The following is a 26,639-nucleotide window of genomic DNA, read 5'->3' on the forward strand; positions in this document are numbered from 1 at the left end:
ACAATTTACATAAGTTACATGTTTTGAGATTGAAAACTCAAAATCTTCGGAAATTTTCTTGGATTTAAAGAAATTTATGCTTTTTTTCGCTTCTGCGATTAATAACCTCCGATAAAACTCAGTTTTTGATTTTTTCGATCCTTTTTCTTATTTTTTTTTCACTTTTTAAATTTTATTGATAAGTTTTTATGCCACTTTTAAGGTGTCATGAGTGTCTTATACGAAACGGTAAACAGCGGAGTATAGAAAGTGAGGACGAGCCAGCTGATCGCATTTTTAATGACTTAATTATAACAGTCCAGCACGCGTCATGTGCTTCTAAGAGAAGAAAAACTTAACTACTTTTACTATCGAGTCTATAGAATATACAGCCACAATAATCATTAAACAGAGAACTTGTTAATTAATACGACTATTCTCAGCCCCAGAAATTTGTCAAGCGCTAACTGATGGAGTTATCGAAAGTCATTAATCAATTAAGATTACAAACAAACTTTACCGACTTTAGATGAAGATCTACTAAGCCATCTATGATAGGGGCACCTATAAAAGAAATTCATTTTCTCTCAAAATCGAAAGCAAAGTAATGGAAAGACAATAAATGACCTCGAAACAAAAGGCTGCTCTTATAAAATTTCACGGTTCTAAGAACTAGAGCCGAAAACGCTCTCACGGTTATCCTCTAACATATCTTCTGAGAAAAGAGAAAATTAATGATCGTTATTTTCATTATTTGATTTTTCTGTGTTTCATTTTTAGTTCTTAAACTGTTTGCCTTCCTATTATTCCTTTGATTGTTTCCGACTTCTTTTTAACTATCTTTTCATTTCGTTTTAATTTATTCTAACAATAAAGCACCAAATAATTATACCAAACAGTCTCTTTTAACTTTTCAATTTAGAAAACAGATAAAATATTTTAGTGCTACTAATACCAAATTTTCAGGAAGAATATCTACTGATCGGATGTAATTTCAAAATTATTAGGATAGTTAACGTTGTAGTCATGCACATTGTATTTTTCAATTCTATTGCAGCCATTACGGTGAATATATATTATATATATATATATATATATATTTTTTTTTTCAGAACTAATCGGATGTTTTCGGATGAGATTTTGATGCTTCATTTCCGGTCCTAGCTGAGGACACGAAAGCATTCCCCCGGTATATGCACGAAGTGTTCTATACTGTTCTTGTGGTGTTTGCTGTCTTTGTTTGAAAGCTTCCAGAATCTATTTGATTTATCAGCAAGTTTCATATCAGCCTTTCATCCACAAACAATAACATCATTGTCATTATTACTGTAATTTAAAATTGATCTAAGAAAGTTGACTGTTTTAGTGAGCCACTTTAGTTCATGTCAGTAAAACAGAAACCAAAGCAAAGAAGCTGTACCGGAGAAATACAAAATTTCGAATGTGCTATTATAGAGACAAAGTATTATATGCAAAAGACGAATTCATCGATCTTTATCACATCTTTTTCCTTCTATTAACTTCAAATTGCATATCATTTCGCGTTTATACAACTTATAATTTCTCTATAATAACCATTATTCTGATGGTTATTTGATACTTTTCTCCATTCAGATGACTACATCAAATGATACTGCTGTCTTTCTTCTTTTTCTGAATGGAATGAACAATTCGAATGTCTAAAAAATAGAACCTGGCGCTTCATATATTAATATTATTGTGCAGACAATTGATAACAATAATGATTCATAAAATTACATCGAGCAAATGGTACTAACTTTCCTTTAGATACTTCTGAAACTTTTTCTTAGAAAAGTTTTCCTCAGCACTGACACTATTTTTTCTTCAGGAAATCTTTCTTATTTCCTATCATCCATTCTTTTCCTCTTATCATTTTTCAATAACATCATTTAAAGAAATTATTCAGTTCTTTTGTTATACAGGTTTGAATAAATTCAAGTGGAACCCGTAAAACAGGAGACAAGAAGAATTCTTCCTGATGTGACCTAACGAATATAAGTGATCTTTGTGCTTTGGCTTTAGCAGTACTTGAAAAATAATCATGAAAAAAGAATAAGAAACTGCTCTCACAAAGCCACCAATCATCATTGAACAATTAGGAGAAGCTTTATAGTTTTTCTCTATCTTTAATCCGAATCCATGATATTTGCAAAGATACTCTCAATGGCTATGGTAAACAAAATTTAAGTCTGAAAATGAAATTGATCACATCAGCTCATCATTTTGTTAAAAAGCATATTGACCTAATACATATGCTATGATATACGACATGCATTTACACATATCACATTTATATTGCATTTGTATCAGTTATGTAAATACCTAATTACTGAGTAGCAGATGAATAGATATCAGATATTGAATTATGAAACTATTAAGCGTTACTTGTCATTACAGTTAGTCTCATCATCTTAGCAATATCACATGTCCGGAATTGCTTAACGAACTCTATAATTGTTGAGATTTAAGGTAACATTAATGACAGATCCAGTCGAAAACTCACTGCGGTTATTCTGAACTTTTGTTTAATGACATATTTGACTTTGCATTCTCGAAATTATGGGGAATAAAAAGCAAAGTTAATTACTCTATTTTGTGTTATAATTAATTGCTTTTCGTTAGACGTCTTTCAGTCTTCATTGAATAAAACTCATGTTTATATTTATTATCAGAAAAAGGAAAACAGCGGTACAATTCTATTTCATAAAAGAAAGATAATTCATAACTTCGACTATTTCCATTGTGAATTTAATATTGAAATTATTTTTTAATCCCACCTCATTTTCTTTTTTTCTTAGAAAAGTTCTGAATCTAATTTTTTGGAACCTTATGTAAACATCTTCTGGTCAGACTAAAATCATGTTTATCTGAGATTTCAAAATACTCTGAAATTATCTTTTAAACTATTGACATCTTCATCTCCATTATTGAAATTTTTAATCGGGGAAATTAAAAGACTTTAAACTGTAGTTTATAGACTATATGGTTGAAAACAATTTGAAGAGTTTCAGGAGAATGACTAAAACTGCTAGTGTTACTAATGTCGAAAAGGATAGATTTTCTATACGTTGTGAAATTTGTTTTCAACCATTTCACATCAGAAAAAGACTACCAAAGCTGTTACCTTGTGAGCACAACTTTTGTGAGCAATGCATTTTCTCGCTTTGTTGTCATCAGCAGGTAATCTTTTGGACAGTACCATATCCACTTATTTTTTGATTTTAAGAGTCAAAGTAATTAAATTATTTTTCGTCAACTTTTAGAATGTAAAGAAATTATGGTGACAACCATGTGATTATCTCAGAGTATGAGGTGTAAAATTTCAGTATTATTTATTGGATTCAATTAACTGTCCCACGTGCCGTACCGAATTCAATACCTCAGCAGCCCTTGCTGCTACTACTAACTATCGTTTATGCCGTAAGTAATCTGTTACAAATTATGATTTAATCATTTATTTGTAAATTTCAATGGCAGTGAGCAGTTGAGCTGAGCTACCTGAGTAAAAGTTCTTATCAATGAATATTAGTTATAATTTATTCATTACAGCATTAATTTCCTTTATTTAGTATCTTTCACATTCCATTATCAGTTCCTACCCTTTGGTCTATTGCTCATTAGTTCGGTTATTCACAGCCCAGTAACATATTTCCACTTCAATAACTTTGATTTTATTACAACTCAGAATTATTGGAGACAGTACAACAGCAGCAAGTGGGAACCACGAATGATGCTAATATAACTGTCATTCATGTCTCTGACAATAACTGTTCAACAAGAAACAGGTCAGCCAGACTACACTCCTGGCAACGAAATCCGAGATCACTTTCTAATCCCAAAAGATGTCAACTGATGCAATGTACTGATTGTTCTCGAAAAATGAATGAGAAGAAATGTCGAAAAGAAGTTCGATTTTGTGAAGGCTGTTTTAACACTAAAAAAGATGACGACGATTGCTTGGTAAATTATCATTGATTTTAAAGAAAGCGAAATCAATTATATATAATCTTTTGTTTCTGCTATATTGGATTATAAATTTGGCAGATGAAGCACTTCTAGTAGCGATGAATGCCTTTTTTCTCCAAATAGCAAAAGACATCTACACCAAGAATTGTCAGTTCACTTCCAGAAGCTGTACAGCCCTATTTTACATAAAATGTTATGAAATGTTTTCAGCGTGTGATATGTCTAAAATGTTGTGTAGATCGACACAATGGTCACAAATTGGTAACTCTGAGTGAGCTCGAAAATGAACATCAAAAACTAATTAATGACCTGCGTAGTTTACAACAAAGCATTCAGGTTTCATTTTACTCATAATCAGCTTTAAATGGTTTCAGTGGAATGAACTAGAAACAAGCTAGAATTTGATTGTTTCTATTATGAATTGCAAATATTATACAGTAATAATGAAAAATTTTCTGGATTTTAGAAAACAAACAAATGGATAGAAATCAGTTTAAAAGTACTCACTGAAGATTCTATGATATCTGCAACAGATTGTATTGCATTGTGTAAGGCTAAACAAGTATGTTTAAGAGTTTATGATTAGATTGACTGATGGATGAATAAATCCACTTGTCGTATTTATCCTTTCGTAATTCATGCACAGTCTCACATTATGTCAAATTTGGATTTGAAAATTCTCAAAGAAGAGAGGAGAATTATTTTTTTACCAGTAAGTAATTTTTTAACTTGTTCCACACCTTAACTTCTTTACATAATATATTTAATCAGAGTATTTGCAGAACCTTCGGAATGAATGTGAAGCTGATATGAGATTTGCCCTGTCAGTTTTAGAAAACGCTGGCACAACACCGTTGTCGCCTACAGCTCTGCAGAGAATGAGGCAGCATCAATATCACAACAGCGCCAGATTGCATAAATTATTACATTTTATTGAGGTTTCTGTTGAAATATTCGTAGAGGCGTAAGAAGTACAGGTTGAATTCAACAGCGGTCTGTATACACCGCAATCTTCTATTCAGCTTCTAATAATTCGTTTAGAAAAGAGTGACGATATTTCAGAAAACATCTAAGACCCGATGCAAATTTTCAGAAATTTAACCAATCAATCAAAGAACGTTATAATCGAAGCATTAAAGTGGGCACTTCAAGTCAGTATATTTTATTTTTTTAAATTAACTAAATACATGTGGCACCTAATTTATCCTTGAATTTGAGAAACTGAATTTAATCCTAATAACAAAAGTGGAAACTTCAAAACAGAAAAAAAAAGCAATAGCGTTGGTACAACAAAGTGAGTGATTGGTTTCTCTTAATATCGGAGGTGCTTATTCAAATTTTTTTAACGCAGCTATTTATTATGCTGCCTCTTAAAATAGATGTAAATAGTTAAAAGCTAGTGGAATAGCCTATAGCAGCCACATAAAAAGTTGACTAAATTTCAAGCAGTTATTATTTAGACAGCATTCATACATAAAGTTATGCAACGAAAGATAAGAAAGTCGATGAGGGACATCTGCGCTATGCGAAATCCTTCAGTCCACCAGTCTTCGAAGTGAAAGGCAAATAGGAACTAAACAAATACTATCCGGTTTCAGTGTCCCACTCGTCACTTCCTTCTCTGGACCGTCAAACACGTATCACACTCTGCAATAGCACTTCCGATGATCGGTCAGCGGCAGAAGCAATTGCAGCGGTGTTGGTAGTTGCTTTCGATCGTAAGTCGTACAACGGAAGTGAAAAAAGAATGGAAGTAGTAGAAGAAGCCATGAGAGCAGTGGGCAAGAAAAACTCAACAAAAGCGGTACGACGTGCAGCTCTGCTATGTTGCGCAAAACAACTGCGCGAATTCATCGATGATGAGTACTGCTTGCATCGTTCGCAGTTATTTAAATTAAATCTCGATGATTTCTAGTTACAGAATAATTCATTCAGTCATAATCAAGTGAATATGTGAGCCGAAAAACAGACATTGGAGACATATTTCTTAATCTTGCAGGAGCATCAGTAAGCAATCAATACTTCTTTATATCGATGCATATTTGCACATATTTTACCAGCTAAATCTTCTGGTGTCATCCCAGGAAAATAGTCAGGACACAACAGCAGTAACACGATGGGACATTTGGAAACTGATACAAGTGATATATAGTGATCTGATGAGATGTGCAGCCAAGGTAAAGATATCATCACTTTCCTATCAACATTAAGTTGAACAAATAATTGAGTTCATCGATACTGGACAGTGACTTGACATGAAACTTCTCGAAATTTAATCCAAGAACTCATTCAATTCATTCCTAAAACTAAGAAATTTCATACAAAAGTTCAGTATATTTAGCTATATCTTTATCATTCTTTGACAAGGTAGAAAGCTTTTTATATGATTCATCGGATGTTTTACTGAATTTCGAAGATTGCTAAGGTGGTGATCTTAATGTTTAGAGTTCATTATAAAGGAATTAGGAGAAAAAAAGAGAAGAAATGAAACTTACTCCTTAGTGACTTAGTGAGTTTTAAGCAATGTGAAGGATATTCAAGATATATTCTTCACATTGTTTTAATTTTATTTAATAAACTTGAAGTGAGAAGTTTGCAGCATTGGGAGAGTGACGAAAGTGAACGAGTGGACTTGATAGATGATTTGGCTTTTCTCTGCTTCCTCTATTCAGATGTAAGCGACGAAGCAATGATCACCATTTGCATGATTGAAGCTGCTCGTGCTCGAACTGCAGCTGCAGCCGCTATTTCCCCTGTCACTTGGGAGAAATTAAACGAAGTTGAGGATGAGGGACAACTAACAATGAATATTAGACTTAATGTATCTCTCATCATCTACTAATTTCCTTTCCCAATCTATTGTGATTTTTTTAACGTATCTAGATTTTTGCCTTTCCAATAGTTGGCGAATTGTGTCTTAATCCGATGATAAGTTGGCATTTTTATTATTATTGGTATTGCTCAGTTATTTCAATAATTATTCTCAGTCACAAATTCTAAGTTACCAAACTCTTTTTTGAAATTAATTGGTTTCCAGCTAATCGATGAACACCTACTTGAATGTCGGCGAGTACAAAAGCTTCAACGGTTACATACAACTACCATTACAAGGCATCGGAATTGTCTTCGTCAGCAGTCGTTGAAGGGACTATGGAAACTTCTTTCTACATGTTTCGACAAGTCTTCATAACATCGTTGAAACATTCGTGCTCTCTCGCTGTTTTGTAGATATTTCATCGTGAAAAGAATTGCAAAGAAGTAAAGCTTTGTCAGCTTTTGTCATTTTTACGCAAAGAAGACATTTGCACCAAAACAATAACTTAAATGAAATATTAACACATCAGTGCTTCTGAAAATGGAGCTACGGAACAGATCTTGAATGGCCTTTTGGGAGATCACAAAACATTATTTAATAAAAAAAAAATTTATTTTATCAGTAGATCAATTCGTTGCTGATAGTTGGAACTAGCAACTTAACCATCCCATACTGTGTGATATTTCATACATCTACCTAAACTTCTGCAAATTTGCTCTTTTGTGCCTCAACATTACTTAATACTTTCTGCTGCAGTTACTGCTTATCAAGTACTGAGCTCAAATTTCGTGATCAAATTGAAGTAAAATACCATAAAGAGAAAGCTAAGTCAAATGCAAAGAAATCAAAACAAAAAAGAAAAAAAAGCCTTTGCTTCATGCAAATTTGAAAATATAATCTTTCTGCATATCACCTTGGCAAATCTGTAAAATATTGTCATTTGGGTCATCGAATAGTCCATGTTGACTCATATGTGAATAAATTTGCATAATGGATGAAAGGATTAGAATAAAATTTGACTCACTGTTCCATTGTGAACAGTTGTCAGTTGTCGACCGGTATGTTACTGGTCCGAATCACTTACTTTCTTATATGGTGATTGGGGCTTACTCAATTTATTCTGCCTCATCTTCATGTTTTCTTCCAAAGTCACATGATAAGCAAATAGATATTATTCATAATCAAACAAGCTCTAATTTCTCGACAGTGAGACATTAACACAAACTTTTAAGAAATTTGATCTCTAAGAAGTTCCATTTCACAAAATTTCCCCCTCTGAATCTTTTCTCTATGTTCTTTGTTCTAAGAATGAATTTATTTTAAATTAATTCAAATCTCTGGATAGTATACTGCAGAAAACTGGTATATTTGATAAAGAAAAGTTTAAAGCCGAAGTAATGTCAGCTACCTCCATAAATGGTTTTTGCTTGTTTGCACAAGAATTGCAAATCAAAATAGCAGGACGTAGATATTGCTGTCAGGACGATATAATTTCACCTTATTTGGTCCGTATCGTGACACCACTATGGGAACGACTTACTAGTGAAGAAAAAAAGGTCTTATACCTAATAAATTCATGAGGCTGAATGATATTTCAATCTTTAATTTATATCCTTTTCCTGATAAATTGATTAATCTGAAGCATATTAAACAATTATTTATAATGAAACGCATCCACTTACAGTGAGTGCCCTGCAACCTACTCAAAATGTTGAGCTAAGGTGAAGTTAAAGAAATCTCAAGCGCAAAGATATCCTTTTAATTCAAGAGTGTAAATTCTCAGTGATCGTAACTTTCTACTTATCGTCTGCAACATTTACAAGGATTATATTTAGACGATATCACAATAAACAATTCCTAAAATTTGGTTATGAGCACGAAGGTATATTAAACAGTTATATATATAGTTCAGCAGTTTTTAAAATAGGTATGGAAAGATCGGGCAAAAATGAAACGTCATATCGAGGAGTATTTCGCTTTAATGCATCAGCCAAGAATGCTGGTAAAACGAAAGAAACGCGAACATGAGATGAAAGAGTAAGTTTTACATCTTTCTTGTCATTCCCCTCAAAACTATTTCGAGATTAAATGAACATATATAGAAAAAAGTAAAAAAAAAAAAGAATTGAGCGGTTGCGACGTAAAAATTTGTCTGTTTGTTTCTTAGTTGTTAAAGGTATAATAAAAATAATTGCAGTGCAAAGACTGAAGCTGGGAACAGAGCAAAAAATGAGAAGCTTAATGAATTTGATGAAAATGATTATCCGGAAGATTCAATGATCGGTGTACCGTTAAATCAAAAAGATTATGATTCAGAAGGTACATTAAATAGGAATATCTATATGAAAAAAATAAAAGCGGATAAAAGCGATAAGAGGAAAGAGTAGTTGTTTTCCATAGCAATATCTCTTGCTCAAATCAATTACATTGGAAAAATGAACTCACTGAAATAATTGTGATTTAAAATTCTAAATTCAAAAGTTACAGCAAATGGTATCAGTCGGAGTACTTACCAAGAGAAATACGAAAAAGACAAAAAACGAGTGCTTGTATTTCTGCGCACTCTTAATGGATTGGATGAAATTCGAGTTAATATTAGAAGTTCTTATTTTTCCGGTTTCTTTTTCACACATACCAGTGGTAAACAACAGAACAGGGATATAATTACATTGGACTACTGATTTGCCAGTACTATTTTGAACTTTCTAAGGTTACTGAAATATTTTGAAAATATTTCAGCGAGCTCGATTTTTGTTTATTTCGGTGCAAACATATGGTAACGTAGATGGCATATGCATTCCTGCTGAAATCGCGATCTGTGAATTCAATCTGAAGCACGGCATTATTGATAAGGTATGCAAATTTTCTAATTGACGAATACGCGGCCGAATACCATTTTGAAGAATACTGAATTCTTCTAGAATAGTAGTGCACACATGATGATAAGAAGAGAGAGATATCATCAACGATTATAAGGTCATGTTATCAGTGATCCAAAAGATCATGAAAGGAGCAATATAATTCACTCTTAGATACTTTGCCAGCATCAAAGCTAATTAACTTCAAAACAATGTCGTATTAATTCTTATATAAATGTCAAAAGAGATTCTAAAAATATAGCTCAAAATGTAATGAACTAAGTAATAGATAATTTTTCCGTGAATCGAATGTGGATGAATTATGTATAAAATATTCACAAACAAGATCGTCAGTAGATTAACATATGTGAGTGAAAGCTTTATCAGTAAACAACCCTTTACAGTACACGTCGATAATTGGACCGTGGCGTTTGAACAATGAGATACAACGACGAAGAGCTGAATTTCATGCAAATGAAACACATCAAATCCATTTAGACATGTTTGGTGGAAGAACTTTCAAAGTTCCAACTCAAAACTCGGTGCTTTTATTTTATTTTATTTTATTTCGTATTGCATCTACGATGTGCAATGTATGCAGTTCAAAAGTATCCAATCATCATTTTTAAATAAGTCGCAACATCCAAATAGATTAATTAGTGCAATAAACTCGTCTTTTTAAAAACATCTTGCAAATAAAAGAGAATAAAATCGGAACTTCATTCAGTTTATTTAATTCAATACTTTGTTTGAAATGACCTATCAGAAATATTTGTTATTGCGTTGCCTTCGAGCACTTTTTGAGGAAGAATCTGACGATTCAGCAATATATGGATGGATTAAATTCAGCTTAGCAGCAGTTGAAATCTATCTTGAAATATTGTAGTGTTTGAAAGAAATTTTGGGTCGCTGTGAACCAACCATTGCTCATTATCAAGGCGTTTTTGTTGGATTATATCGTGATGGAATTGCTGAATTCGACAGTGACGTGGTAAGCTGGGAATTCAAAATATCATCCTAATTAAACAGACTACATAATAAAACAATCCAAAAATTTTTTCATAGGAACAACAGGCTCTGGTAGTCCCTTACAATTGTAGTAATGGTAACTACACCCACAATCGAAAACGGCCTCAAGGCGGTATTGTCAGCAGTGGTAACGGTTGCAGCAGTCGAACATGTGAGCAATTTAAGCAGTGACTATATTAAAATGAAAGTTATTTAATTATTTTGGTAAATAGCTTCTAATTATTCAAATGAATCAGAATTTCTGGTACTAATAATTAACAAAAGTTGAATGATATGGCATAATCTGATAATCACTAATCTAAATCCAAAGGAACTCTGTTCTTCTTTCAGACACAGCATATCACAGCAAAGAAAGACGAGGAAAGTTCACCAGAGGTATTTCTAAAAGTTATTTGATTTTCAAAAGCAGAGATCCTTTCGATCACTTTTTTTCATTCTCCCTGGAAATCAATCACGAACTACTTCATCTTCACAATGTTGTTCATTAATTCTATATTTTAAATCAAAACAAAATACATTCTACCATTCTTAAAAATAACAGAACTCACGGAATAGTCAGCTGTGTCGGAATACTACTACAATTATCATTCTAATCCTTCGTCTTGAATAGGATATGCTGACAGTCATTATTATGGATCCAAATGTCCACAGCAAACACAACCAATTTTTGTGGCTAACAAAGAAGGACGCCGTTGGTTGGTTTGCTTGAATCACGAGTACGAAAAAGTACGCGCAAGTCTGGAATATCTTAAAAAAGCGCAGAGACTTTCCTACGATGGTAATAAATCACTATTCATACCCTTCGAACAGGCTAGGCAACACAAAAAACGTATTCGTTTCACTTTTGACTGCTTGTGCTCATTTTAAGAAATTCAGTTAAATAAAAGATATCTGATATTTGAAAATGATATCTGAATATATTCATAATGATTTCTGATTAGGTATGAGCACATTGATTCTCTTATCAGTCCTACAAATTTCGCATCATCTGAAATTTTCTCAATTTCGATTTGAATTCGGAAGTCTTTTATTTTTTAGTAGCTCAGAAAATTCAGTTCTTTAAGCATAAATTGCATCTAAAATCAGTTTATTGCAAAATGCTTTGAAATAATACCTAAAAACTGTGAACTTTTTAATTCCACCTTCGGAAATATTCCATGAACTTTCCATTGCTAATCACCACATCAAAAATAATAAAAAAATTAAAGATGCACTAATTTCAGTGTTATCATGTTAAACTAGTTCAAATTTTGAAATTTTTCAAATAAATTAAGAAACCTTGGCAACCACTCAGTGTATCATTTCTTAAACTTATTAGAATAAAGTCTTTTATGCCTTCAGAAAATTATTAGTTAAGGAATAAAGTTTGAATCTATATTTACCTTTAATTATCGAATTACTAGCAGCTTCCTTTGCACATTTTCCCCCAAACATTTCTTAATCAGATCAACAAAATATTGATGAGCATTAATACTTAATTTAAATATCATGCTTATGAATGTTCCAGTTCCAGGTTTTCCGACAACAGAAGATCGCTTCTGGTATGCTGATGCTGTGGTTGATGCTCTTGCCGAATACGCTAACGGTACACCTAATTTGGAATACAAGTTATGGATGGATATTTTTGGAAAAAGACAGCCATTTGAGGTTGCTGTAAAACTCTACGGGGCACAGTAATATCGTATATTAGATAAGGTACGGGTTCAAGCAAAGTACTGCAGACAGAATAAATTAAACAACAATTTGATTTCAATTCCAAATCAAAAGCTGGACTGCTGAAAGACCTTCAAATCTGTCCTTAGGATGATAAATCTCGCGAAGAGAAGAAAAAGAACTATTTAGAAGTGATGCACGATATAGTTAATAACTTCAGACGCTTTTACAGTTTAACACTCCATGGGAGCGTCGGGCCAATGTATTTTGTCAAACACATAGTGTGACACGAAACTGTTGCTGCGCTTCTGCAACTGCCATTCGAAGCTGTTTTGCAATGTTTTTTGCACTTCGTGAACTTTTGGATCTAACTCTGGTTGAGTAATACGATATGTAAATTTAAATAAAAATTTTTATTTTAAAATAGAATTAAATTGATTTAAGTCGTCTAGTTAATATGAAGAATTAAATAGAAGTCCTCTAGTGTCCAATATAATATCCAATGCAAACAAATTCAATTAATATTTCTTTGGTACACCAACTATAAAAGGGGTGGCTAATGTTACAATGATAGGTCGATACAACTTTTGTAAAGATGACATCCGTGAAGTGTATAAATGTGGCAGTGCGCTGTAAAAGTGAAGTAAACAATATGCTAGAGTTCGAATTAGAATAATATGCTTTGATAAGTGATCCGTAAATATTTGGGTCAATCATTGTGATGGTGTGGTCGAAGAATGATTTTGATATCATGCTAAACAAAAACAACTTATTTAATATAGAACTTGCATGTGGATATGTTGTCGCGGATTTTAATATCGCGATCTAAAAATATGAGTTGCAAATTGTAGTAAAGATATCCACGTAATTTCCGCAAATAATGCTTATACTTCGGACTCTTTGTTTCCAAATTTATGCTTCTACATATTGAAACAATTTACATCGTTCTTTGTTAGCAATCCTTACAATCATGAGGATATCTACATTTTTCCTTGTTAGCAATCCTTACAATCATGAGGATATCTACATTGTTCTTTGTTAGCAATCCTTACAATCATGAGGATATCTACATTGTTCTTTGTTTGCTATCATAATCATGCGGTTATCTAATAAGCTCTTTATTAGCAACTGGTGCCCATGCAAGCACCTCCTCTCCTTTGTTTGGATCATTGTCTAACATCAATGTAGATTTATAACCATACTATTGTCAATTAGATCTGTTTTTAAATCATCCAATCCTCCGAATCAGTTTTATTCAATTGTTGCCCAAATATTTAGCTGGCATCCAACACATCTCCCTGACATCAAACTTCTCCCCCGAATAACAATTTAACCAAATCATAAAGGTTTGTTTCCAAAAACATTTTTTGCTTCCAGTACAATTTTGGTGCCACGAGCCGGGACATGTCCGACAGTATAAGAAAAGGAAGCGAATTATCGAAGTCGAGAACTCTAGAACTTCTTAAAGAAGCAAGTGAACTCGATCTGACCTCCCCGTCTCAAACACTATCACGAGGGGAACTTCAGCATCAATACGAAATTAAATTGCGAATCGTCAAGGAGAAGATCGCACATCTCGAATATTATGCTGGGTTACTCGAAACAGCTAATCAAAATTGGCTGGATAATATTCAGAGCTTGACAATAGCAACGAGGAGAAAGGAAGAGGAGACGAAATACGCCAATATGGTTGACGATCCACAAGGTATTTTAAGTTTAATCACTAGAACAAGAGAAACTATTATTACCCTTAAAATACATACTGATGAATATTGCTCGGTACTACAACATTTAAAACAAGAAGAGGTCAAAGAATCATTTCCAAAGAATAGTATGATTCACACAAATCCAGCAGAAATAAAACTTCCTCAATTACCACTAATAACGTTTAGTGGGGATCCAAAATTGTGGAGGCAATTTTGGTGTAGTTTCAAGGCAGCAGTCCATGAGCAAAGCATCCCAGATATTCAAAAGTTAAACTATCTGATATCATGTCTTAAAGGAGATGCTTTGTTATCTGTAAGAGGTTATGATATAGCGCCAGAAAACTACGATGTTATAATAGGTTTACTAAAAGAGAAATATGGTAAACCTTTCCTTATAAAGAAATCACTCTACAACGAGTTGAATACCATCAAAAAAAATGACCGAGAGTGGAAAGCAACCATAGAAGCCATGGAGAGAACATTTCGACAACTGGAAGCTATAGGTGAAAATTTAGAGCATTCAAGCATCGAAATTACAATTGAAAATAAACTACCAGCGTGGATAATTGATAAATTATACCAATTGAAAGAGGATTCGACGACTTGGTCAGTTAAGGATATCCGGCAGTACCTGACAAAACTAGTTCTAAGAAATGAAGAAGTTGCTAGAAGTCAAGCAGACACAAGGGAGAAGAAAACAAACAAAAATAATGTTAGAGGCGAAACGTCAGCTTTCGCCACAATCAACCAAACAAAGAGAGATAATACAATCAAATCAAAAAAGGTTCCAGGAAAAATTTCTATAAATGGGAAAAGGAATCCATGCGTATTTTGCAATAAGGACCACTGGAACAATGAATGTAACATCTATCCCACTCTCAAACTCCGGATGGAACGTTTGAGAGAAATCACTGCATGTTTCAAATGTTTACGAAAAGGACATGCAACAAGTGATTGTAAAAAAGGGAAACCTTTGTGTTTCCATTGTAAAAGTCCACACAATACAGCACTGTGTCCCAACAACTACAAGGAACTCACGCAAGCAGTGGATTCCAACAAAGAAAGGTTGGGTTCAGTCACAATCGCTAACTCCATTACCGAAAAAGGAAATCAATGGAAAAAGCGAACCTTACTGTTATGTAAGGAAATAAATGTAACCAATCCAAATCGCCCAAAAATCCAACAAAAGGCTTTAATTCTATTCGATATTGGTTCTCAATTATCGTTCATATCAAAGGATTTGGCTTATCGATTGAATCTACAAGAAACTAACGAGATGGAAATAAAAATTGCTTCATTTGGTGATAAGACGCCAAAAACGTGTATCACTACTAAAACTGAAATCGGAGTAAAAATTGGAAATAAAGAAATAATCCGATTAGATGTAATAACAGTTAACCACTTGACGAATGAATTGCAAGTAGTTAATCTAAACAAAAAGGAATTGTTGATGATAGACAAACGAAATCAGTTTAGTAATTTCAAAAACAAATGGAAACAACCGGACATACTCATAGGTGCGGATCACTTCTTCAAGTTTATCCAGTTTGACCAAGCAGAGAACTTAAAATCAGGATTTTCATTGATCCATACAAAGGTTGGACCTATAATAGCTGGAAGTGGGTATATAAATGAAATACACGACAGTATTTCAGAAACCACATCAGTAAGTCCGATTTCTCAAGTCAATGCCGTCAATATTCCAGACTTAGATCACTTTTGGAAACTGGAATTAATGGGTATACAAGACAAAATAAACTCTGACAATGATGAAAAAGCATTGCAGCAATTTAAACAAACTATCACTAGGGACAAGGGAAGATATCAAGTTTGTTGGCCTTGGAAAGATTCAAAGAACAAACTAAGCGATAATTTCGGACTTTGCCTTGGAAGATTAAAGTCGTTAATTAGGAGGCTTCAAATGAAACCTCAATTACTAAGTCGATACAATCAAACTATTGAAGAACAACTCAATTCCAATATAATTGAGAAAGTGTCATCGGAAATGAATGAAGTTGGTATTATTCATTATCTGCCTCATCACGAAGTAATAACACCAAATAAAACCACGACAAATCTGAGGATAGTTTATGATGCATCAGCTCATTGTAAAGGAATGAAAAGTTTAAATGATGTTTTATATCGGGGACCAATAACACTCCCTGATTTGGTTGGAGTTTTGCTACGTTTCCGTACAATGAAAAATGTAATAATAGCAGACGTAGAAAAGGCGTTCTTGCAAATAGAATTGCATCCAACAGATAGAAACTGCACTCGATTTCTTTGGTTGAAAGACATTCGAAGTCCAGTTAACGAAGAAAACGTAAGTTGTTACCGTTTCCAACGAGTTCCATTTGGAATTGTATCATCTCCATTTTTATTGTCCGCTACACTCAATTATCATTTGGAAACTTGTAAAAGCAAAATCGCACTCGAGTTAAGGAAAAATCTCTATGTCGATAACATTATAATACCAACCAAAGGAACCAACGAAGCTCTTTCCAATTATAAGGAAATTAAAATTATATTCAATGAAGCATCAATGAATGTACGGGAATTTCTCTCTAACGACCAAGAAGTCAATGAAAAACTTCCGGTACAAGATCGAGCAGAGGTAAGTTCAATTAAAAAAATTCTAGGTCTCAATTGGTACCACAAACAAGATATCATTCAAGTAACGTTAAAACCATGGTTTGGTAAGAAATTAACTAAAAGAATTATATTGCAATTCGTAGCCTCACAATATGACCCACTAGGATTCATAGTTCCTATACTGATAAGATTCAAATTGTTTCTCCAAACTTTGTGGAAAAAGAACCTTTCATGGGATCAAACTATAAGTGAGGAAGATGAAACCACGTGGAAATTACTCACGAACGAATGGCCAAAGAAACTAAAGGATCTACCAAGATTCACAACAAATTGTTCCAAGCAAGTACAATTTCATGTTTTTACTGACGCATCAACTGCTGCATACTCAGCAGCTTTATACATTCGAACTCAAGAAAGAGAAGTATTCTTAGTGTTTGCTAAATCCCGAATTGCGCCAATTAAAGGAATGTCAATACCTCGATTAGAATTACTGGCAATACTCATCGGAGTGAGAATGGTACAATTCGTATTAAAACAAAAAGAACTTGAGGACGTGATAACAATTTTATGGTCCGATTCTCAATGTGCGCTTCATTGGGTTCACAATAGTTCCCGTTTACTACCAACGTTCATACAAAATAGGGTAGAAGAAATACGAAAGGCGAAAATCCATTTTAGATATATCCCAAGTGAACAAAACCCAGCTGATATAGCTACAAAAGGAATCTCTCCGAATAAACTAAAAGGATATGATCTTTGGTGGAAAGGACCAAAGTGGTTAACAGAAAACGAATCAAAATGGCCACAGTGGAAATACAATTACAATGAGGATTACCAGGATGAAGAAATTGTGGCCCACATCACAGAACCAATTATCATAAACAAACATTTCGGAATCTTAGATGCTAGTCGTTTTAGCAAATGGTCAAGATTAATAAGAACAACTGGTTGGGTTCTGAAATTCATAAGATTAACAATGAAAAGGGAAATTCCTTGGCTAAAGATGGCAACGAAAGAAAAGAATATATTGACAACACAGGATTACGAGTTGTCAGAAATTGTGCTATTCAAACAAGCACAGTCAGAAGGAGTTACCAAAGATGAAATAATCAAATGGAATTTGTTCTATGATAACGAACTATGGAGATACAAAAGCCGCGTAGTTAACTCTGAAATGAAAGAGAGTAACTTACACCCAATATATCTCCCGAGACACAACACCATAACTGAACTCTTTATTCAGCAACGACATGAACAACTGTATCATGCTGGAATTGCTCATACACTCTCAAATCTGAGATCGACGATATGGATCCCAAAAGGTAGAACGGAAGTCAAACGAATCTTGAATAAGTGCATGAAGTGCAGACGCTGGACAACTAAACCATTCAAATTACCAACTATGGCTGATCTTCCAGCATCTCGGACCACAAGATCAAGACCCTTTGCGCGAGTAGGACTAGACTATTTAGGTCCTGTGAATATCAGGAGTGATAATGGGCCAACAAAAAGATGGGTAGCACTATTCACATGTTTCACAACAAGAGCTGTACATCTAGAAGTAGTAGAAACTCTTTCAGCCGAAAGCTTTTTACATGTTTTCAGAAGATTTACAGCAAGACGAGGCTTTCCAGAATTAATCTTAAGCGACAACGCTGGTCAATTCCAGTTAATTTTTAAAATCATTGTGAAACAACAATTAAATGAATTCCTAGCGGAAAGGAAAATGATCTGGAAAAATATAATACCAAAGGCGCCTTGGAACGGAGGAGTATATGAGCGACTTATTGGGTTAACAAAAAGGGCAATGAAAAGAGCCATCGGCAGAAAGTTATTATGGGAACGGGAATTGATTACGCTAGTAGCGGAAGTGGAAAGTATTTTGAATACTCGACCACTAACTTACGTAAATTTTGATGATTGTATCATATTGCGTCCAATTGACTTTATACTACCGAATGCGCATCTAATCATGCCTGCTAAAAACAAGAATGAAATGGATGATTTTATCCCTCATAAATTGGATTCGAGAGAAAAACTCATTCAATACTGGTCAAATACACTAAAGGCCCTCGATGCCTTCTGGGAAATATGGAAAGAGGAATATTTAAATACTCTTAAAGAAAGAGCACAAAGGGAACACTCTTCTCCGAGAGATGTAGTAAAAAGAACTCCCCACGAGGGAGAGATTGTGTTACTAAATGAACCAGAAATTCCCCGTGGCATGTGGAAACTAGCCAGAATAAGAGAAATCAAAACAGGAAAGGATGGAGAAGTGAGAAGTGTCTCGATAGAATTACCGAAAGGAAAAATACTCAACAGACCGGTGAATATGTTATACCCACTGGAAGTCAAAGGTGAGGAAATTGACCCTCAACCAACAATGTTTAACAAATCAGTGCAAAATGTCAATGAACAAGAACCAATTGCTCTACGAACTAGAAGCGCTATAAGGCGAAGCAATCAACCAAAGCTGTCCAACGAACTAAAGCATTTAGCTCCTTCGGTCGGGAGTGTCGCGGATTTTAATATCGCGATCTAAAAATATGAGTTGCAAATTGTAGTAAAGATATCCACGTAATTTCCGCAAATAATGCTTATACTTCGGACTCTTTGTTTCCAAATTTATGCTTCTACATATTGAAACAATTTACATCGTTCTTTGTTAGCAATCCTTACAATCATGAGGATATCTACATTTTTCCTTGTTAGCAATCCTTACAATCATGAGGATATCTACATTGTTCTTTGTTAGCAATCCTTACAATCATGAGGATATCTACATTGTTCTTTGTTTGCTATCATAATCATGCGGTTATCTAATAAGCTCTTTATTAGCAACTGGTGCCCATGCAAGCACCTCCTCTCCTTTGTTTGGATCATTGTCTAACATCAATGTAGATTTATAACCATACTATTGTCAATTAGATCTGTTTTTAAATCATCCAATCCTCCGAATCAGTTTTATTCAATTGTTGCCCAAATATTTAGCTGGCATCCAACACATCTCCCTGACATCAAACTTCTCCCCCGAATAACAATTTAACCAAATCATAAAGGTTTGTTTCCAAAAACATTTTTTGCTTCCACTACATATGTCAACCGTATTGGATTAACTTGACCGGTGAAACCAAACTGAACCAAAAAGTTTCGCTGACACTTTTAATAAGTCATTGATATTTAAAATGCACAAATTTCACAGAATCTTTTGAAGCTGCTATTAAAAAGATCTTTTTTCCTTACTTGGAATGTATGCATTTGACATAGTATCATGAACAGAAGTATTCCCATTTCAAATTTGAAGAGTAAAATATGTAATCACTTCAGGAAAAAAATAAATTAAAAACTTAGCTTGCTCAAGATTACATTTGAGACGTTCAATATTTCTTTGAAATACTCGTCTTTGCAAGGTCATAAGTGTCGTTGATCGAAATAAATGATAATAGATAAGTGGAAATGGAAATTAGCGCTGCCTGCAGTGGACCGATAAAAATTTCTGTGGTAATGATGTTTTATATCAGCATTGGACAATAATTTTTGGTCTTGCTTCACCGTATGCTCCTTGTTAGCATTATTTATCAACTGAGTTTAGGTGGAAATGATTTCCTCAGAATTTCTACTTTCCCACTGAAAAGTACTGCAGTATTAAAGGTGAGGTACAAGGTTATACGATTGGTAGGCAATATATCAAATACTGCTCATAATTTGTTGAGTTTATTTAGGTCGGTACTAGAAAGAAAGAAGAAAGTAATGGAGATAGGGTTGTTGAAAACAGAAAAACAATTTTTGTGATTGGGAGCAATTTTTGCGAGAGAAGAGGAAACTAGATTCGTTATTTTTCATTTCCTTTTCACTACTTTAAGCCCAACCCTACATTTGAGAATTAAATATAAAAGAGTTATTACAAGAATTGACAAATTAAACATTAGTACAATAATATAAAAAAAATTCTTGGGACTCAAAACTGGTGTTACGATAATACAAATATTCATATTCATCTTTTAGTTTTTCAATTTGATATTTCTATTTTCAATATCAACCAGGTCTTATAATTCTTAAATGTCTAATTAATATTTTAATAGAAGACTGTTTTATGTTAGATGAATTTCGCATTCTTAAACTTTCCAAAGCTATGTTAAACGTTCCAATTATTGAATAAAACACTTGCACATACTGTGATCAAACATATTTGAATAGTTCAACTAACAACTGTACACATGTATACATTCTTCATGTGTGTATGACAACTGCGCTCTCGTAACTAAGAACTCGCGTCTAGTACCAAAACGTTTTCAAATGAAAATTCATTGGCTTTGTATGTGTTTTTTTTTTCTTCATTTCATTTTATAAACTTATGTACAGTGACCAGAACAATGTCACTAATGCTGACGTCACTCAATTTGTTTACAGGACCCCAACACCGTGGTGCCTACTTCACTCATAACATTATTGATTATGCGTTACTAGGGCACGTTAATTTGTAAAACAAAAATTGCAGCGAGCATTTCATGAAACTTCAATAATCCTTATTATCTTCAGATATTTTATGCTAACCTTACCTCATTTATTTCTCCTACTATTTAATTGCGCGTCTAATAATGCATTCATATTGAGAACAACAGATGAGAAGACAGAACACCTCATTTATGTACAAGCCATCTGGCGGCATGGTGATCGCGCACCTCATCAGTTACCTTATCCAAGAGATTTGAATGATGAAAGCTCTTGGCCAAGAGGATGGTCTCAGCTAACAAATGTTTGATTCAATTTTTTCCAAAAAATTGGGCAAGTAAATGTCCCTTCAACAAATAGTGGCTTCGATTTTAGAAATACTTCAGGATTAAAATTAAAAGCATAAGTTCCTGTGACATTAATCTCTTCAAATACCCATTAAGCTTATGAATATGAATTTAAATTCAAAGTGTTTTTTAACAACTTGGATTATTCAGGAGTTCGAATTTAGTTTCATTATAACTCAATTGTTGGGCAAGTTTTTGTAAGCAGAGTGTTACTTTATCTGGAAACTTTTTTATGACTTTCTTCACGAATATACAAAATGGACCTACCTAATCTATCCATTTAGTAATCTTTTATCTACCAAACTTTTAATTAGATTTTAGTTTATTCTAAAAATTTTGAATTGATGAAGCTTTGATTTACTTTTGCTATCTGACTAATGTGATTTCACTAACTGATTTCTTTCTATAGATGGGGATAAAACAACTGTATGAATTGGGTCTATTCTTCCGGAAACGATATAATGGATATATTAAAGAATTCAATCCGGCTGATGTAATTATTTTGCCGTTGTGATGTTCCACTTCACCAATTCCTTTTCATTACTTTTTTTATTTTTGAAATTTAATTATCGAAATGCAAAAAAGCATGCAATTATGTTATGAAAAGTGAAATTTCAAATATTTCAGAAATTATAAGCTAGAAAAATAGTCTCATTACTTATTATGATTAAATTTAAATAATCATCACATATAATGGCAGCAATTTTAGATACGAATCTTAACATCCAGATCAGATCGTGCGATCGTGAGTGCTCAGGCTATGTTGCGTGGATTCTTTCCGGTTGATAACATTGCAATGCAGTGGCTAAAAGATGAGCTATGGCAACCGATTTCCTTTCATAGCGAAAGCATTGAACGGAATGCACCTGTTGGTGCTTTTCCGGAACATTCCTCATGCTATTTAATTACTGCAATTCGTAATTTCCCTTATAGAGAATTACTGGAACAATTTGATTTAATACTATATCATTTCAGCTTCTTCACTCTACCCTACACACTTGTTCACACTATAATCAGCTTATGAAGAATGAAACAGCTGTGATTGCTGATGAGATGATGGAGAGATATGCCGACGTTGTTCATCTACTTGCAAATGTAACCGGAATTGGTGAAGAACTGAGCTTTGACCGGACAGCAGCACTCATTGATATTCAACGAGAGGTATGCATGAATATTTCTAATTCATATATAATTTGTTTTGTGATGCGACTTCGAAAAACATTTGGCTGTAGATTAGATTAGTCGTACTCATTTCTGGATGAATAAGAGACTTTCTTTCCTTGCAGAACATTTCGATTTGAATTTCAAATTTCTAAACTATTTATTTTCATTTTTTTTTTGCTTTTAGAAACAACTCTTTGAAGATCTTCATTTTGGCTAGTTTATTTTACAACTTTTAAGTGAAAAGATAGAGAAAAGGTTTTTTTAAAGCAAATCTTTATCATATTACAATATTTTTTCATGATTTTATTGCACCTTCCATTTTATCAGGAATTATAGATATTGCACCAACTTCCGCAGCCGGAATGGGTTTACCAAAAATGGCCACAGTTCCAGAATATGAGTACTATTGACATAATTACGGAATTCAAGCGTATCAATCAAATTTCAAAGTATAATACTTTTGAAAAGGCAAAATTTAAAGGTGGCTTGTTGCTTGGTGATATACTGCATCGGTTTCACAATATTTCCGTTGGGACTAAAGTAGAAGCACGTAAAATGTTTCTTTACTCTGCGGTAAATTCTTCCTCATAATTTTAAGCATTTTCTAGTACTGGGTGAAATGTCCTACTCATGGATGCAAATCGTTCAATTTGAATAATATTCGCGAATAAAAAAATATAGCAAAGCTTGCCAAAAACGCACTTGTTTTTCGTATCATTTACTGTAATAAAAATGAGACAATCATTGGATTGATTCTATGATAATTTTCATGATAATTTCAGCATGACTCGACATTATTATCACTGCAGCATGCACTGAACATAAGCAACGGTTTACTAGTGCCGTATTCGGCATGCTTAATTATGGAACTGTATAAAACGGAGAATGAAACAACACTAAAAGTTAGTTTCACTATTTCTTTCCAATCATATCAAATTTCGAACTGAATAAGTTTTACTACATTGAAAATCTTCCTTTAAATCACTAAATTCTCTCGATGAACGATTCGAAGTCATTATTCCTCCGAAGTTTCTGTTATTACAAACGTGAAGTGGCGTTATATTTTTTTATTTGATTGACAGAAATCTTTATGACCGAAGTATTACAACAAGTCATTTCCTCTGCAGAAACTATTAAACAATTATGATGCCTTGCAGACAACTGAATTATTTCATCATAACATGATTAATTTTATCGGGATATTAACAGTAATGAAGCAATGCACAAATTGACCAATGTTAAATATATCTGTCCAGCATCCTTTGGCATCTTCTTATCAAGTTCAGATCGAACATCCTCCTTTGTATCCTTTAATAAAAGCTTAAGTGTAAGCCAATGCCAACAGTTTTGTGAACACATTAACTTCTACTAAGAAATAAACTTAAGATGGAAGATAAAGTCGAAATGTTGTACCAACATAATCCAGACTTCACTGACTCATATGTCAGCCCTCTTGCAATACTGATTAACAGAAAACACGTTGCGTATTATCTAGCAATGATCAAATGAATAGGAAAAGATTAAAATAATAAAGGTTAATTTAATGAAATCTTAATTTAATTCGCTTTTTACCAGATTGAATTAATTAATTTAGAAAACATAGATAAGAAATAAAATAAAAGGCCTTTTTTATCTAAACAATGCGCTACAACTTCAGATTTTATATAAAAACGAGACAGAAAATGCAAATGCTTACGAACTGTTCGTACCAAATTGCTCAGTACCATGTAAACTGAATCAATTAATTAAACTAAGTGCACCTACTATTTTGGATTCGGTGGATGATTTGAATAAGGTAAATGGCTTAACTAATTAATTACCCCCAAGTATACTTCAATCAAAAAGAAACGATCTGAAAAAAACTTTTTTTTTTTATAATCTAAGAAATTTTTGAATTCGTATTTTTATTATATTCGGCTTTTGTAACAAAAAAAAATCTAAAAGTTCTGCTCAGTATTTTTGACACTTTTGTATTAAGATCAGATCAACTTCTTTTGTACCCCTTAATAAAAGCTTAAGTGCAAGTCAAGTTTATTGAGTTTTGCGCACACATTGATTTTCACTCACTAAGATTCTCAAGATGGAAAATAGCTTTTCAAAATGTTGAGTTCGAACTGCTCCGAGTAACAAATTTGTTTAAGTACTAAATATATTTTGATATTACTATTTCTAAGATTTTAAATGTTTTTCAGATTTGCGAGAAAGAAGAGAACGGTGCTAACAAAGTCAGTGGTAAGAAAGCGCTCAGTAATCATACCGGACGACATGTCACAATGATGTTTTCGATTTCCAGCGTTCTCATGTTATTGTATTTGTTTTTGATAAGCTGCTGATTGTTTACTGCTTACCATGATATCAGTTATTTTATATATATATATATATATATACTTCTTTTATGGCTTCTTTCCAATCTTAAAAAATGCCTGCTTATTTAAAAGCAGAAAAAATTTTATCAAATATACCAAAATTATATAATTCTATCTTCGGACCGAATAAAATCATTATAAAATTTATATTTTTTAAAGTCACGTTTAAACTTTCTCTTCTCTTTTTGACTGATATTTTACAGATGTCTGCAACGATGACGGACATCATTACTAGTTTGGAGAGTAAGAGTCAATTCGGTTAGTAGAATAGGAAAGAGTATGGAAGGTACAGCCTGTTAACGAATTTATCTACAGGTACATTTCAGGAATACAACTATGACAGAGATATTATTTACCTATTATACCTCACATTGCTTTAGATAATATTGGCTGATTTTCCGACTTTTCTATGTACATCGATAAGTGCAAGCCTAATCATACCACCACAGATGCAATGTTAATTATACTAGGATGTATATGAACATCTATCTATATGCATAATTCTAATATTTTTGCGCTTTGTGACATAATTTTCTGCTGAAGCATACTACACATTTTTAAATCTCAGACTGCTTCAATCATCAAACTTTAACTTCGAAGTTAATAAGATTAAAATGGAAAGGCTAATGCTAAAAGTGCTACAAATAATGCGAGTTAACAAATAATAAGGAAAATTTAGAGATTTTTCACACCAACAAGAAAAACATAGAAAACACTCTGCGTCTTCTTTCTTCACTCGTTTATCCGACAGAAATATTTTGAGATGGTAATGAAGAATAGAACTAATAAGACAGGTAGATCAGGGTATAGGTAGAAATCGAGGCTAAGAACCGGTTATTTTACGTCAAAGATAACGCAAAAAGTTGTACCTTCTAGCCATAGTGCAGAATAAAGACAAGCAAATGCTTCTAAAATTTTTCAGAATATGCACTGCTTATTCTACTGTTATACCTTTTTCATGGAAAACACATTGCTTGACTGATAATTCCGTTAACAACATGATAATTTCTTCAGTTATCAGTATCGACAGTTATACACAATACATTCTGTCTTTGTCAGCCGCATTTTCACGTGGCTCATGCTACCTATAAATCATTAGAAATGTGTACATGTGATGTGAAGATGTTAAAATTAAACCATCTTATCGCATTGAAATTGCAATTTTTAGCTGTAATTTTTATTTTTTATCCATTCTAACTTTCAGACTTTATCAAATTTTAGGATTTATTAACTTAATCTTGAATTTTGAATGGCAGCAGATTTGAAATTTTTAAACTTGTATATCGATGAGAACCTTGAACAGTTTCTTATTATTGCAGTGCTTTCATTGCCTGTTTTAGCTTTTTTAGTCAGGAAATAAAAAATAATTAGGAGAGAAAAAAGAATGTCCTTCAGTCTAAATTACGTGATCTAATTATCGCAACTTTCACAAAGAATAAGAAACTTGATTTAGATAGATCACATGGGTTGGACATAAATAAGCGAGAAAGGAATTTCAATTTCATCACAAGTATACCGTTGATTCATTAACATTTTTTGCTATTTTGCGATTGCTATCAAAACTTCTCTTTCTAAAGTCGATCGATGACGGGAGGAAATCGTCCACTACTGTTTTCATTTTTTAAATGAAGTTTAAATTTCGCAGAGTGTATTTCTGGTTTTTACTTTCTATTTACTTTTATCATTATTTC

At 33.1% G+C, this 26,639-nt stretch overlaps 3 protein-coding genes across 4 annotated transcripts; all 3 read left to right on the forward strand.

Annotated features, from left to right (window-relative positions):
* Positions 1 to 3,015: 3,015 nt before the first annotated feature.
* On the forward strand, positions 3,016 to 7,156 carry Bm2779 (Uncharacterized protein; the record flags this gene model as incomplete). Its single annotated transcript, XM_043075210.1, has 11 exons — positions 3,016 to 3,180; positions 3,327 to 3,420; positions 3,686 to 3,960; positions 4,177 to 4,302; positions 4,433 to 4,528; positions 4,749 to 4,904; positions 5,060 to 5,117; positions 5,565 to 5,829; positions 5,966 to 6,143; positions 6,566 to 6,787; positions 7,004 to 7,156. 11 exons carry the CDS (start codon positions 3,016 to 3,018, stop codon positions 7,154 to 7,156), a joined length of 1,788 nt encoding a protein of 595 aa, XP_042931144.1.
* Positions 7,157 to 8,178: 1,022 nt separating this feature from the next.
* Bm1785 (Uncharacterized protein) lies at positions 8,179 to 12,706 on the forward strand (the record flags this gene model as incomplete). Of its 2 annotated transcripts, none has more annotated exons than XM_043075212.1 (12): positions 8,179 to 8,337; positions 8,709 to 8,818; positions 8,979 to 9,100; positions 9,269 to 9,369; positions 9,521 to 9,634; positions 10,044 to 10,181; positions 10,526 to 10,630; positions 10,705 to 10,819; positions 10,999 to 11,043; positions 11,279 to 11,446; positions 12,176 to 12,315; positions 12,554 to 12,706. In XM_043075212.1, the coding sequence occupies 12 exons, from the start codon at positions 8,179 to 8,181 to the stop codon at positions 12,704 to 12,706; spliced, it is 1,470 nt and encodes a 489-aa protein (XP_042931146.1). The 2 variants fall into 2 exon arrangements, with proteins under 2 accessions (XP_042931146.1, XP_042931145.1); XM_043075211.1 differs by having other exon boundaries at positions 12,182 to 12,315.
* An 8,459-nt stretch (positions 12,707 to 21,165) lies between these two features.
* Positions 21,166 to 24,915, forward strand: Bm7075 (Uncharacterized protein; the record flags this gene model as incomplete). Its single annotated transcript, XM_001897978.1, has 8 exons — positions 21,166 to 21,375; positions 21,828 to 21,911; positions 22,128 to 22,286; positions 22,394 to 22,579; positions 22,919 to 23,155; positions 23,365 to 23,484; positions 24,240 to 24,377; positions 24,775 to 24,915. The coding sequence occupies 8 exons, from the start codon at positions 21,166 to 21,168 to the stop codon at positions 24,913 to 24,915; spliced, it is 1,275 nt and encodes a 424-aa protein (XP_001898013.1).
* Positions 24,916 to 26,639: the final 1,724 nt, after the last annotated feature.

This window comes from Brugia malayi, assembly GCF_000002995.4.
Source record: "Brugia malayi strain FR3 genome assembly, contig: Bm_v4_ChrX_scaffold_001, whole genome shotgun sequence".
NCBI lineage: Eukaryota > Metazoa > Nematoda > Chromadorea > Rhabditida > Onchocercidae > Brugia > Brugia malayi.